The sequence below is a fragment of the Antechinus flavipes genome, chromosome 1 (assembly GCF_016432865.1).
Source record: "Antechinus flavipes isolate AdamAnt ecotype Samford, QLD, Australia chromosome 1, AdamAnt_v2, whole genome shotgun sequence".
Taxonomy (NCBI): Eukaryota; Metazoa; Chordata; class Mammalia; order Dasyuromorphia; family Dasyuridae; genus Antechinus; species Antechinus flavipes.
The window spans coordinates 723323517-723337706 of NC_067398.1; the positions used below are offsets into that span (position 1 = coordinate 723323517).

The following is a 14190-nucleotide window of genomic DNA, read 5'->3' on the forward strand; positions in this document are numbered from 1 at the left end:
CCATGGCTTCTTCCTCCAGAGTACTAGAAGGTAAATCTACTTTAAGCACTCCAGTAGTTAATACAACTCCCTCTGGAGACTGAAAAGAGATTTTCAAGATATTTCAAAGAGAAAATATAATAACCTGAAAACCCCCTGGCCCTATTTCTCTAAAATATTCACTCCTTGATTTTCCCTCTGTCTTCCATTTCTCCCCATGGATTGTTCCTTCTTGTGAAAACCAAGGACACAAGACAGAATAGTCAACTATAGCAAAAATATAGCAAACCCAAAGCCCCTAACTTCTGGGAAAAGAATTCATTATTTGATAAAAACTGCTAGGATAATTGGAAATTAGTATGGCAGAAATTAGGCATGGACCCACACTTAACACCATATCCCAAGATAAGATCAAAATGGGTCCATGACCTAGGCATAAAGAACGAGATTATAAATAAATTAGAGGAACATAGAATAGTTTATCTCTCAGAGTTGTGGAGGAGAAAGAAATTTGTGACCAAAGATGAACTAGAGACCATTACTGATCACAAAATAGAAAATTTTGATTACATCAAATTAAAAAGCCTTTGTACAAACAAAACTAATGCAAACAAGATTAGAAGGGAAGCAACAAACTGGGAAAACATCTTCACAGTTAAAGGTTCTGATAAAGGCCTCATTTCCAAAATATATAGAGAACTGACTCAAATTTAGAAGAAATCAAGCCATTCTCCAATTGATCAATGGTCAAAGGATATGAACAGACAATTTTCAGAGGATGAAATTGAAACTATTACCACTCATATGAAAGAGTGTTCCAAATCATTATTGATCAGAGAAATGCAAATTAAGACAACTCTGAGATACCACTACACACCTGTCAGATTGGCTAAGATGACAGGAAAAAATAAGGATGAATGTTGGAGGGGATGCGGGAAAACTGGGACACTAATGCATTGTTGGTGGAGTTGTGAACGAATCCAACCATTCTGGAGAGCAATCTGGAGTTATGCCCAAAAAATTATCAAATTGTGCATACCCTTTGATCCAGCAGTGTTTCTATTGGGCTTATATCCCAAAGAAATACTAAAGAAGGGAAAGGGACCTGTATGTGCCAAAATGTTTGTAGCAGCCCTGTTTGTAGTGGCTAGAAACTGGAAAATGAATGGATGCCCATCAATTGGAGAATGGCTGTGTAAGTTGTGGTATATGAATGTTATGGAATATTATCGCTCTGTAAGGAATGACCAGCAGGATGAATACAGAGAGGCTTGGAGAGACCTACATGGACTGATGCTGAGTGAGATGAGCAGAACCAGGAGATCATTATACACTTCGACAACGATATTGTATGAGGATGTATTCTGATGGAAGTGGATTTCTCTGACAAAGAGACTTAACTGAGTTTCATTGGAGAAATGATGGACAGAAACAGCTACACCCAAAGAAGGAATACTGGGAAATGAATGTGAACTATTTGCATTTTTGATTTTCTTCCCAAGTTATTTTTACCTTCTGAATCCAATTCTCCCTGTGCAGCGGGAGAACTGTTCGGTTCTGCAAATATGTATTGTATCTAGGATATACTGCAACATATTTAACATATATGGGACTGCTTGCCATCTTGGGGGGGGGAGGAGGGAGGGAGGGGAAAAAATGAAACATAAGTGATTGCAAGGGATAATGTCGTGTAAAAATTATCCTGGCATGGATTCTGTCAATACAAAGTTATTATTAAATAAAATAAAATTTTAAAAAAAATAAAAAATAAATAAAAATAAAAATGAATGGATGCCCATCAATAGGAAAATGGCTGGGTAAATTGTGGTATATGAATGTTATGGAATATTATTGTTCTGTAAGAAATGACCAGCAGGATGAATACAGAGAGGAGTGGCCAGACTTACATGAACTGATGCTAAGTGAAATAAGCAGAATACACTTCGACAACGATATTGTATGAGGACATATTTTGATGGAAGTGGATTTCTTTGACAAAGAGACCTTAGTTTCAATTGATAAATGACGGACAAAAGCAGCTACACCCAAAGAAAGAACACTGGGAAACGAATGTGAACTATCTGCATTTTTGTTTTTCTTCCCGGGTTATTTATACCTTCTGAATCCAATTCTCCCTATGCAACAAGAGAACTGTTCGGTTCTGCAAACATATATTGTATCTAGGATATACTGCAACATATCCAACATATAAAGGACTGCTTGCCATCTAGGGGAGGGGGTGGAGGGAGGGAGGGAAAAAAATCAGAACAGAAATGAGTGTCAATATAAAGTAATTATTAAATAAAAATTAAAAAAAAAAAAAAACAAGGACAGCAATTTTCTACAGACTCAAAAAATTCCTGTAACTGTCCTGTAGTCATTTCCAATTCTCTTTCCTTTATTCACTTCTTTAAGACTTTCAGATAACATTCTCAGTCCCTGTCACCTTATTGCTTTTGCCTCATTCTGATTCAATATGTGCACTATATAGGTATCAATGGTACAAAACTCAATTTCACTTCTAACTAATTCTTGTGTTAGCCTGGAGTTAAACAAATTTCCCCTCTTACCTTAATCCTTGTGCTCATCAAGAGGTCACTCTCCTCCACAATGGCATTCAGGTCCCTGTCTCGTTGAGTGCCCAGTGTGGATGCCCACTCCTGCTCCCCCCAATAGGATGAGAGTGGAAATGAAAGTACAGGCGCCAGCCAGGTACCACTTAAATATTGCATTTATTGATCTGAGAGCCAGGATCTCTAAGTTTTCTCTAAGTTAATATTGCAATAATACTAGAGTCTTCGGGTTACTTAGTGAATGTGTCAAGATTACAGATATACATCCTGCCCTTTCTTGCAGCTTGACATGAACGTTAAACAGTGATTAGCAGTAAGTTTGCTGAATGTAACAATCATAAATTATAGCACTTAGTGTTAACAGTCTACTTACTATAACAGAGTCCTAAATTGTGTACTTCATGATGGCCTTGTTCCTATTACATTATTCAAGCCTGTTATTCCCAGAAATATTCCATGAAATTCTGTTCTAATGATTGTTCTGTAACAAAAGACCAGCAGGACGATTTCAGAGAGGCCTGGAGAGACTGACATGAACTGATGCTGAGTGAAAAGAACAGAACCAGGAGATTATTATACAAGGCAATAACACGGTTATATCATGATCAATTCAGGAGGATGTGGCTCTCTTCAACAATGAGATGCTCCAGACCAGATCCAATGGTTTAGTGATAAAGAGAGCCATCTACAACCAGAGAGAGGGACTGAGGGTGGTTCACAACAGAACATTTTCAATTTTTTGTTGTCGTTTGCTTACATTTTATTTTGTCTATAACATTTTTCTGGTTTGATTTGATTTTTATAGCATAGTAAAATAACTGTATAAATATGTATGAACATATTGAATTTAATCTATAATTCTACCATTTTTAACATATGCTGGACTATTTGCCATCTCAAGGAGGGGGTGAGGAAAGGAGGAAAATTAGAACACAAGGTTTTGTAAGGATCGGTGTCAAAGAATTGTCCATGCTTATCTTTTTAAAAATAAAAAGCTTTAATAAAGAAAAAAATAAAATAAAAAGAAATGAAGAAAAAGAAACACTGTTCTATGCCCCCCAAACATGTTGGGTACATTGCTCAGAAGGCCGAATAAAGACATAATTCACTTCAGATCTCACCCCAATGCTCCAAATTCCTTTAAAATGATGATATATATATTTTAGAATGTTATTTCTCAGGAAAAAAAAAGATGGACTGGAATATTTTTCTAACCTATGACAACTTACCATCAGGAAAGGTCTATTGTGAGATAGGAGCACAGTATTGGTATAGGGCAAGACAGCAAAGTCACAGCCCTGGCTTGATGCCAGCAAACCAGGAGCAATAACTCTGAATCTGCTGCTGTCTTGGCAAAAATATAAGGTATAATTGGTCAAATGGAAGCTAATGTCATTATGAGAAATCCAGAAACAATCAATCAAAATGTACATAACGAAAAGTAGAAAACAATGCGGTATATCTCACAGAAAAAGTAATGATCCCGCAGAGATCATTTAAAAATTATAGCACTTTCTAGACATCTTCTGGTAAGATATTATCGAGAAAAACTCTTTGTATTCTGAAGGGTAAAAGAGAAGTGGAATGAACACACTGATCACCATCTGAAGAATTCAAGAAGCAAATGTCCAGAAATAGGGTTGTCAAATTCCAGAATTTTTATTGCAAATATCTAGAAAGAAAGAATTCAAGGATAGTGAGAAGACAGTCAGGATACACAAGATTTTGTCACTTCTTTAAAGGATCAGAGTATTTGGAATGTGAATTTCTGTAGAGCAAAGGAGTTAGGATTGTAACCAGGAATCGCCTGCCCAGTAAAACTGATGATGGATCTTCAGGAAAAAGTGTGGTGTTCTCTTCTTTTTTATAATATAAATGATGATTCTGTGTGGGAGCAGGTTTCTTGGGGAGATTTTCTGGAGACAGCCTTAGTTTCAGTTCAGATTCTTAGAGGCCTATCTCTCTGCTTGGTTCCAAGAGCTCTTGCAGCTTGTCCTTTGCCTCTGCTTTCTTCAGCCTCCAGCCAGCACAAAGGTGGAAGATGGAATGAATCTGACTTTGCCTCCGAGAGTGGGCTTGTGGACTTCTGTATCTCCCAGAGTGCTCTTTGGCCCTGAGAGCTTCTTGGTTTTATGTGGTTCACTGAGTACACACCAATCATTATATCACTGGGAAACCATTATTTGTTGTATGATTGAATCAATGCTAAACTAGATTTAACCATTGTCTACTCAGTTCCACTTAGTACCTTGTTTCAAGTTCTGGCCCATAACATCTCCTCGTAGGATCAGATCAATCATATTAAACCATGCTAAAGTAGATAATTATTGTCTCTATAATGAGTTAACATTTTGTAGGAATTCGAACAAAAAAGTAGGCACTCAGTGAAATAGAGGAATTCCAAGTATATGTCATGAAAAGACCAGAGCTGAACAAAAATTTTGATTTTCAAATACAGAATTCAGGAGAAGCACAAGTGGTTAATCAGGAAATGGAAATCATAAGGGACTTAACCTGATTAATTTGTTTACTTTTGTGCATGGGAGGATGATCCTTGTAATTCATGAGAAATTTCCCATTAATAGGGAAGTTAGAAGGAGTATATATAAACAGAGTGCATAGGTGTGCATTGAATATGAATATGAAAGAATACTTTATGAAAGAAATTACATTAAATTAAAGGTTTGGTGGAATGTGTTGGGAGAAAGGGAAAGGGAGGAGGAGGGCATAAATTATCTTCTATTAAAAAGGCAACATAAAGCATTTAGCAGAGGGGAAGGAAGAGGGGAGAGAGAGAGAGAGTGAATATTATACTCATTCGAATTGGCTCTAAGACGAAATAACATACACACTCAACACTGATAGAGAAATCTATATTATTTTGCAAGGTAGTCAAACGTTAAACGAACAAGAGCAGGGGCTAGGGTGAGAAAAGAGAAGGAATATTGTGAAATGTGTGATGAAAAGTAAAACCCTTTCATGAGGGATAAATTGAAAAAAAACAAAATAGAATAATCAGGGGAAATATAATTAGCAATAGTCATTATGGAAACAATTTTGAAGCAACTTTCTTTGCTGCAAACAGCTCTTCTCAAATGTATAGATAAAGGAATATAAAGTATTAAAATATGAGCTAGTTCCCAACTGATATTGATAAAAATGTATGATATGTGTTGAAAAGACTATAAATTTAGGCAAATTCATCCACCTAAAACTAACACAACATTGCTTGAATCCTAAAAGAGATTAAGAAAAAAAGGAAAAGGAAATATACGTACAAAAATATTGATGTGACCTCTGTTCTTGGGGAAAGAATTGGAAATTGAGGGAATTCTCATGAAATGCAGAATGGCTGAAGAAATTGTGCTATGTAATTATGATGGAATACTTTGATGATTCATAACTATGATGAACAGAAAAATCTGGAAAGATACATGAACATATGAAAACTGAAATGTAATGTGTACCAAGTCAAGCAATAGAGCGGATTGGTCACCTGTGAATAACTTTGCTTTTTCAACAACAAAATGGTCCAAAACTGCTCTGAAGGTCTTTATGATGAAACTGTTGGATGTTACACAGTATGTAAAAATTTTATTTTTAGGAGTTCTTTTTATTAACCCAGGGAATGTTGCATGTATATTTCTCAACAAGGCATTTATATAAATATTTTGTGTAACTGCACATGTGGTATCTCAGTGGTTCTGGGGTTGGGGAAGAAGGGAGAGAATGTGGAAGGCAAACCTTTTTAAAAAGTTACTAATATTGTTTTACATGGAAAGGGGAAAATAAAGATATCACATTAGAAAAAAAAGAAGAAGAATTCTTGCTCCTGGAATTCCTTTGATTCTTGTTCTGTTTTGTGCTATTTTCCCACAATATCAGGAGAATTGCAAAACATTTGGGAATAAAAATGCAGCCCAGTAACCCGGCACTGGAGGCCAAGATGGAGAAGATCTCCACGATCATCACAGCTTTCCCTTTGGAGCTCTGATATGTGGGGAGGAAAGAGACCCAGACGCTGCAAAACACCAGCATGCTGAATGTGATGTACTTGGTTTCGTTGAAGGCATCGGGCAGGTTCCTGGCCAGGAAGGCTATGGTGAAGCTGCCCAGGGCCAGAAAGCCCATGTAGCCCAGGACACAATAAAATGCAAAGGCGGAGCCCTCATTACATGTGAGGATGATGTGCCTGGATTCAGAGCTTGTGTCTGCCTCTGGAAAGGGGGGATGGGTCCCCAACCAGATGGCACAGGAAAGCCCTTGGATTCCAGAGCAGATGAGAACCACACAGTAGGGCACTCTGGGATGAAGGAACATCCGCATCCTGCTCCCTGGCCCTGTCACCCTGAAAGCCAGGACCACTATGATGGTTTTAGCCAAAATGGAGGAAACAGCCACGGTGAACACAACTGCAAATACCGTTTGTCGGAAAAGGCAGGAAGCAGTAGTGGGACGGCCCACGAAGAGCAAGGAGCAGAGGAAGCAGGAGGAAAGGGAGGTGAGGAGCAGGTAGCTGAGGTTTCTGTTATTGGATTGGACTATGGGAGTGTCTTGGAACTTCACAAAGACCCACAGAACCAGGACCGTGAGTAATGAGAGTGAAACAGCTACAGCTGTCACTGCCTTCCCCCAGGGTTCATTCACAGCCAGGAAGGTCACAGTCTTGGGGAGGCAGCGATCTCTCTGCTCATTGGGATATTCATCCTCTGGGCACTTCTTACACTGCTCTGCATCTGCAGGAGACAAACAAAGACTTAACATTTAGATTAAAATATTTCTCTTCATTCCCACAGTAGGAAATACTCAGGAGACCTGCAGCAATTCCTTCTGTTTCCACCAGATGCAAAACCCCATTCTCTTTTTACCAGATGACACAGTCACTGGTAAGTTACTTGCTACACTGGCCAGATCAAATATATTCATGCCCTTGATCACTGTTGGCTTTAGTTCAAGTTCTCTTTATTCGTTTTATGTAAGTGATGTCCCCTTTTCTTCTTAACCTAACCACTAAGGACAATAAGCTTAGACAATGGAGCCCTTTTGTATCAAATATCCAGATTCCTTCTGTGTTGTGTTGGGCAACAACTCAAGTTTAAGAGCTGCCTGTATCAATACTTCCTCATCCTTTCCACAACCGATTTATATGAATTTTAAACATTTCCTTGGTAGACACAGAGAATGTGTGTATTCTTGTCTCCTCTGTTGGAATAGAATCTCCCTGAATGAAGGATTCATTTCCTTTTTATCACTCTATCCCTTTATTTATGACCAAGTTCTTCTCACACTAAATGACTATTGATTGACTGATTAATGATTTATTAAATAATGGCAAGTTTCTTGTAGAAAACCTGTTTCTTTTATTTTGGAAGTGTTGCTTTTATTCATCCCAAGAGCAATGAAGCCTTTCCAGGATATGTTCAATAGTGAAAATGATAACCCGTTAATACCTTCATTTTATCAATTAATTTAAAGAAAAATTCTCTTTGGATCCTCAGTTGGATTTTTTCACTACTATTTGGAATATTGGATTGACCTTATTTTAACCCTGGCTTTCAGATCCATGAGACCTGAATTTAGCATCTAGAATTCTTCAATGACACACTAGAACCATACTTGCTATCAGCAGTCTCTCTGATGCCTAAAAATTATTTTTTCCTCCTCATTGATTCTCCCTCTTTCTCTGTAATCTTCACAAATCGTTTATTGCCCCTGTCACATCTGCAGTGAAAACCCGAAGAGAAATGCCAGCTATGTCACAAATTACCATCAACTGTTTCAATTTGACTATGCTCTATCAGGAAGTAAATGGCTACTTGAATGTGAATAGGACTTGAAGTCAGAGTTTACATCCTGCCTCAGGAAAAAAAAATTGTTATGTTACTATAGGAAGATAATATCCTTGAGTCTGTCTTTGTTTTCCTTTCAGAGAAATAAGGATAATAATTACACCATCTTTATAAGGTTATTATGAGCATCAAATGAGAAAGAACATATGTAGCACAAATTTGAGCCTCAATTTATATGGTTCTTATAACTTTATCACCATCATCCTCATCCTTCTCATCACTAAATCAAGAGTTTGCCCTCATTGCAGGGGAGAGAACCATGTGTGCCCCACTAAGGCAGCAGATGAGATTAAGGGATCATCTAAATTTTGTACAAATTAGAAGATCTTCTCATTGAAGCAGCCTGTTCTCTGGTTTCCTCTTTTGCCTTCCCTCTTAGATTCAAAACCATGTAAAGCCAGGCTCAAATGCAATGCTATTGAATAAGCCATGGCAGCATCCATTCTGCTTGGAGCTTGGGATGCAGAGTTGACTCCTCAAGCCCTGTGACCCACGTGGTGATTTCCTTATCCCATGTCTCATTTCTTGACCTCCTGAGCTGATTAATTATCTGATGTCACTCCTTGTGTAGTGTTATGAAAACAGATGATGGCCATGAAGGGGCAGATGCACTTTTAATACTGTGAAAGTCACTCTGCTCCACAATGCTTTTGTTATCTCCCAGAAAACAAGGCCCAGCTAAATACCTGACCTTCTTAGTAGAGATTGATCCTGCTGCAGGAGTTCCCTCTAACAGTCAAGACACAGGTTCAGTCCCAGGGCTATCTCTGCTTTCAACTGTGTTGGTTACAATGTCAGGGGGAAAAGGCCAGTTTGGTTAGCATTCCTCACTATGTCTGACTTTTTTGTTTCTATATTGTTCAATACCATAAAGCATTAGAACAATGAAATAGGGAAAGGCAATACTGGATCATCAGTAGAAAGGGGTAATAGCATTTGGATTGCTCCTATGGAGCTTACAGAGTCAGCTCATGGCTCTGGGTTTCTTATGAGACATGAAGCATGATCTCTGAAAGACCCTGCTACTTTTCAGCTCTTGGTCATTGTTGGGGAAATTTTCCTCTGCAACCAGACCCATAAGTTAGAGAAAAGTCTGCAGTCTCTAATGTATGGAATACAACTCCCCCATTAGGTAACTTTCTTTACTTTTGCCTTCTCCATCTCAATATTTTTGTTTCTATGCCTGTCTATTCATTTCTTTTTATTTCTATCTCTGCCTCTCTCAATATCTATCTGTTTCTCCCTTTCTCTTTCTTGCAAAGACATCTGTCTTATTCCCCAATCTATAAACATATATATTTATATATATGTGCATACATAAATATGGACACCTCTACTTTTACATATATACATATAAATATAAAGACACTTGTATATAATGTTATTAATCTTTACCTTTGTGTATATCCATGACACACTATCTTGGAGTAAAAGGGCAAGTGATTGCAGTTCATCAAAGAAATAAGATGATGAATAAATTCTTCCTATGTATTATCTTTCTCATTATGCAGCAGGAAAATTTTGCCATGTCATTGTGTTTGTACAGTTCTTGACTTTTTCTTGGGAAGACTTCCACATATTTTGTCTTGTTTACACTTACCTGGGATTTCTCTTTCTATTTCTCATGCCTGGCACTTTGTTGATAACATACAAATGGCAGTGATATATGTGGGTTTGTTTTCTATCCACCAATTGTCTTGAAAATGTTCATTGTTTCAAGTAGTTTTAGTTCATTTTCAAGGATTCTGTAAACATACCATATCTCCTGCAAAGAGTGATACTAGTGTTTTTCATTGCATACATGAATTACTTTAATTTCACTTTGGTCTCTTATTGTTAACATTTCTAGTTAAAAAAAGTAACATTTCTAGTACAGAGATTCATAATAGTGGTGATAATAGGAATCTTGTTTTCACTCTTTATCTTATTGGAAAAGTTTCTAGCTTCTGCTCTTTTTCAGGCTCATATAATTATTTACAGAGGCCACGACATTTCTTTAAAATTGAGAAAAAGAATATGCTCTTAGTTTTTTGTTTTTTGCTTTTGTTTTTGTTTTTTTTACTAACAGGGGCCATGAGATGTGAGCTCCTTGCAGTAACTCACCTACATAATTGGAGATTTCTCCTTCTGAGCATGGGGAGCAACTAAAGCAACAAGGAGGCTTCCCCTCCAATGGCGACTTCCTGAATCCAGCAGGACAACTGGCACTACATACGGCAGAGGGTACCTAAGACAGTGACAGGAGACTGGAATAAACATTTTTAACTGACAGCTATTTATGTTTGTTTTTTGACATTCTGGTTTGGATAACCACCTCCACAGATACATAATTAGGAGTGTATATGAATGATCACATTCTTTCCAACATATTCTTTCCATTTGTCACCCGCTCTTCTGCAACACTCAGTGACAGACCTTCTCCTACAGAACCTTCACACAAAAGTATTTCACACCCTGGACATTTATAAGATAGTCCATGTATTGGCTAATTACAGAGAAGTTGACTTTCCCAGGCTCAGTCATAGATTTGGGCGATATCTCGACAAGACCCTGAAGCTTCTCCTTGGGCAGGGTCATTGTACTGCAAGGGCAATTCCAAGGCAATATGAATTTTGATTTCTTAGAAGTCTTCCTAATAAGATCAAGATTTAAACAAGGATGTCCATTAACAATAGTATTATACACTATTGTACTGGAAAAGTTTTCTTCAGTAATAAGTGTTGAAAGAGAAATGGAAGGAATTGGTGTACTCAGTGTAAAAGCAAAAATAACACTTTTGGTAGTATAAGTGCCTGATGGGATTTTGGTGTGACCAAACTCAGAAATATTTGGAATGTAATTTTTTAGCTTAAGGTATATTGGAATGGGGGGTGAAGCCAAGATGTTGGAGAAGGCACACGTGACTTTCTAAGTCCCTCTCATCCCCTCACGACCAAGTATTAAATTCAGCCTCAAAAACAGCGCTTGACTGCTAAAATTCATGAAGATTAGAAGCACACAATTTACCAGCCAAAGATAATCTGGAAGATCAGCAGGAAAGGTTTGTCCTGAGGGGCCAGGAACAGACCAGCACAGGCAGGGAGAGACTAGCATCCTGAGCAGACCAGGGGTGGGGGTGATTTCTGTGGCTATAGAAGTTATAGAGATGACTCTGCTATAGGCTAAAAGCTCTTCCTTGATTGCAAAGCAGTAAACTGGCACAGAAATTAAAGTCTGTAACAGAGGGTACTCTAAAAAATGCCAGAACCTAACAAGATCTGGCTAGAACTACCCAAAACCAGAAGTGACTCAGGCAGACCCATTACACAACCACTCAGCCACATCCTGCAGTACAGGGCTTTTGCGGGGACAGTTACAAATCTGCAAGGCAGGGGGCACAGCCCGGGGCAGCCTCTAATCTGCACAGTGGGTGCTCGGGCCCCCACTTTCACAGCCAATTGTGCTTCCCTGGGCAGTGACACTTCTGGTCCCTGCAAGGCTATCCACTGCTCAGCCCCTCATACCCACAGCCCCAGGGTGGGCTTTAGCTTGGGGTAGTGAAAATCTCACTGCTCAGCATCTAGCCCCAGAGCAGTTGTTATCCCACACAACGGGGGTTCTTTTTTTTTTTTTTAAATAACGTTTTATTGATAGAACACATGCCAGGATAATTTTTTACAGCATTATCCCTTGCATTCACTTCTATTCCGATTTTTCCCCTTCCTCCCTCCACCCCTTCCCCCAGATGGCAAGCAGTCCTTTACATGTTGAATGGGTTGCAGTATATCCTAGATACAATATATGTGTGCAGAACCAAACAGTTTTCTTGTTGCACAGGGAGAATTGAATTCAGAAGGTATAAATAACCCGGGAAGAAAAACAAAAATGCAAGCAGTTTATATTCATTTCCCAGTGTTCTTTCTCTGGGTGTAGCTGCTTCTGCCCATCTTTGACCAATGAAAGCTCTCTTTATCGAAGAGATCCACTTCCATCAGAATACGTCCTCAAACAGTATCATTGTTGAGGTATATAGTGATCTCGTGGTTCTGCTCATTTCACTTAGCATCAGTTCATGTAAGTCTCACCAGTCCTTTCTGTATTCATCCTGCTGGTCATTTCTTACAGAACAATAATATTCCATAACATTCATATACCACAATTTACTCAACCATTCTCCAACTGATGGGCATCCATTCATTTTCCAGCTTCTAGCCACTACAAACAGGGCTGCCACAAACATTCTGGCACATCCAGGTCCCTTTCCTTTCCTTAGTATCTCTTTGGGGTATAAGCCCACTAGAAACACTGCTGGATCAAAGGGTATGCACAGTTTGATAACTTTTTGAGCATACTTCCAAATTGCTCTCCAGAATGGCTGGATGTGTTCACAATTCCACCAACAATGTATCAGTGTCCCTGTTTCCCACATCCCCTCCAACATTCCCCATTATCTTTCCCTGTCATTCTAGCCAATCTGACAGGTGTGTAGTGGTATCTCAGAGTTGTCTTAATTTGCATTTCTCTGATTAATAATGATTTGGAGCATATTTTCATATGTCTATAAATAGTTTCAATTTCTTCGTCTGGCTGTTGTCTGTTCATATCCTTTGACCATTTATCAATTGGAGAATGGTTTGATTTCTTATAGATTAGAGTCAATTCTCTATATATTTTGGAAATGAGGCCTTTATCAGAACCTTTGATTGTAAAAATGTTTTCCCAGTTTATTGTTTCCCTTCTAATCTTGTCTGCATTTGTTTTGTTTGTACAAAAACTCTTCAATTTGATGTAACCAAAATTTTCTATTTTGTGGTCAATAGTGATCTCTAGTTCTTCTTTGGTCATAAATTCCTCCCTCTTCCACAGGTCTGCAAGGTAAACTATCCTATGCTCTTCCAATTTATTTATAATCTCATTCTTTATGCCTCGGTCATGAAGCATTTTAACCTAATCTTGCTGTACGGTGTTAAGTGTGGGTCAACGCCTAGTTTCTGCCATACTGATTTCCAATTTTCCCAGCAATTTTTGTCAAATAATGCATTCTTATCCCAGAAACTGGTCTCTTTGGGTTTGTCAAACACTATATTATTAAAGTTATTGGCTGTTTTGTCCTTTGAACCTAACCTATTCCATTGATCAACTAGTCTACTTCTTAGCCAATACCAGATGTTTTTAGTAACTGCTGCTTTATAATATAATTTTAGATCTGGTACAGCTAGGCCACCTTCATTTGATTTTTTTTTCATTAATTCCCTTGAAATTCTTGACGTTTTGTTTTTCCATATGAACTTTGTTGTTATTTTTTCTAATTCATCAAAGGAGTTTTTTGGGAGTCTGATTGGTATAGCGCTAAATAAATAGATTAATTTAGGTAGTATTGTCATCTTTATTATATTTGCTCGCCCAATCCAAGAGCATTTAATATTTTTCCAGTTGGTTAGATTAGACTTAATTTGTGTGGAAAGTGTTTTGTAGTTTTGCTCATAAAGTTTCTGATTTTCCCTTGGCAGATAGATTCCTAAATATTTTATACAATCAGTAGTTACTTTAAATGGAATTTCTTTTTGTAACTCTAACTGTTGGGTTTTGTTAGTGATATATAAGAATGCTGATGACTTATGTTGGTTTATTTTATATCCTGCAACTTTGCTGAAGGTGCAGATTGTTTCTAATAACTTTTTGGTAGAATCTCTGGGGTTCTCTAAGTATACCATCATATCATCAGCAAAGAGTGATAATTTGGTTTCCTCATTGCCTATTCTTATTCCATTAATCTCTTTCTCAACTCTTATTGCTAAAGCTAGCATTTT

General features: G+C 37.9%; 1 protein-coding gene across 1 annotated transcript; it reads right to left on the reverse strand.

The window, feature by feature from the left end:
- Positions 1-5853: 5853 nt before the first annotated feature.
- LOC127548958 (vomeronasal type-2 receptor 26-like) lies at positions 5854-10978 on the reverse strand. Its single transcript, XM_051976653.1, has 3 exons — positions 10895-10978; positions 10505-10628; positions 5854-7288 (listed from the first exon to the last, which is right to left on the reverse strand). Exons 1-3 carry the CDS (start codon positions 10976-10978, stop codon positions 6312-6314), a joined length of 1185 nt encoding a protein of 394 aa, XP_051832613.1. The 3' UTR covers positions 5854-6311.
- Positions 10979-14190: the final 3212 nt, after the last annotated feature.

Excerpts from the sequence above, each read along its gene's own strand:
- LOC127548958 (XM_051976653.1), bottom strand. The coding sequence starts at position 10,978 with ATGACCCTGCCCAAGGAGAAGCTTCAGGGTCTTGTCGAGATATCGCCC. Across the intron at positions 10,629-10,894 it reads CTGGGAAAGTCAACTTCTCT|GTACCCTCTGCCGTATGTAG; the intron begins GTAATTAGCCAA and ends TCACTGTCTTAG. Across the intron at positions 7,289-10,504 it reads AGAAATCTCCAATTATGTAG|ATGCAGAGCAGTGTAAGAAG; the intron begins GTGAGTTACTGC and ends TGTCTCCTGCAG.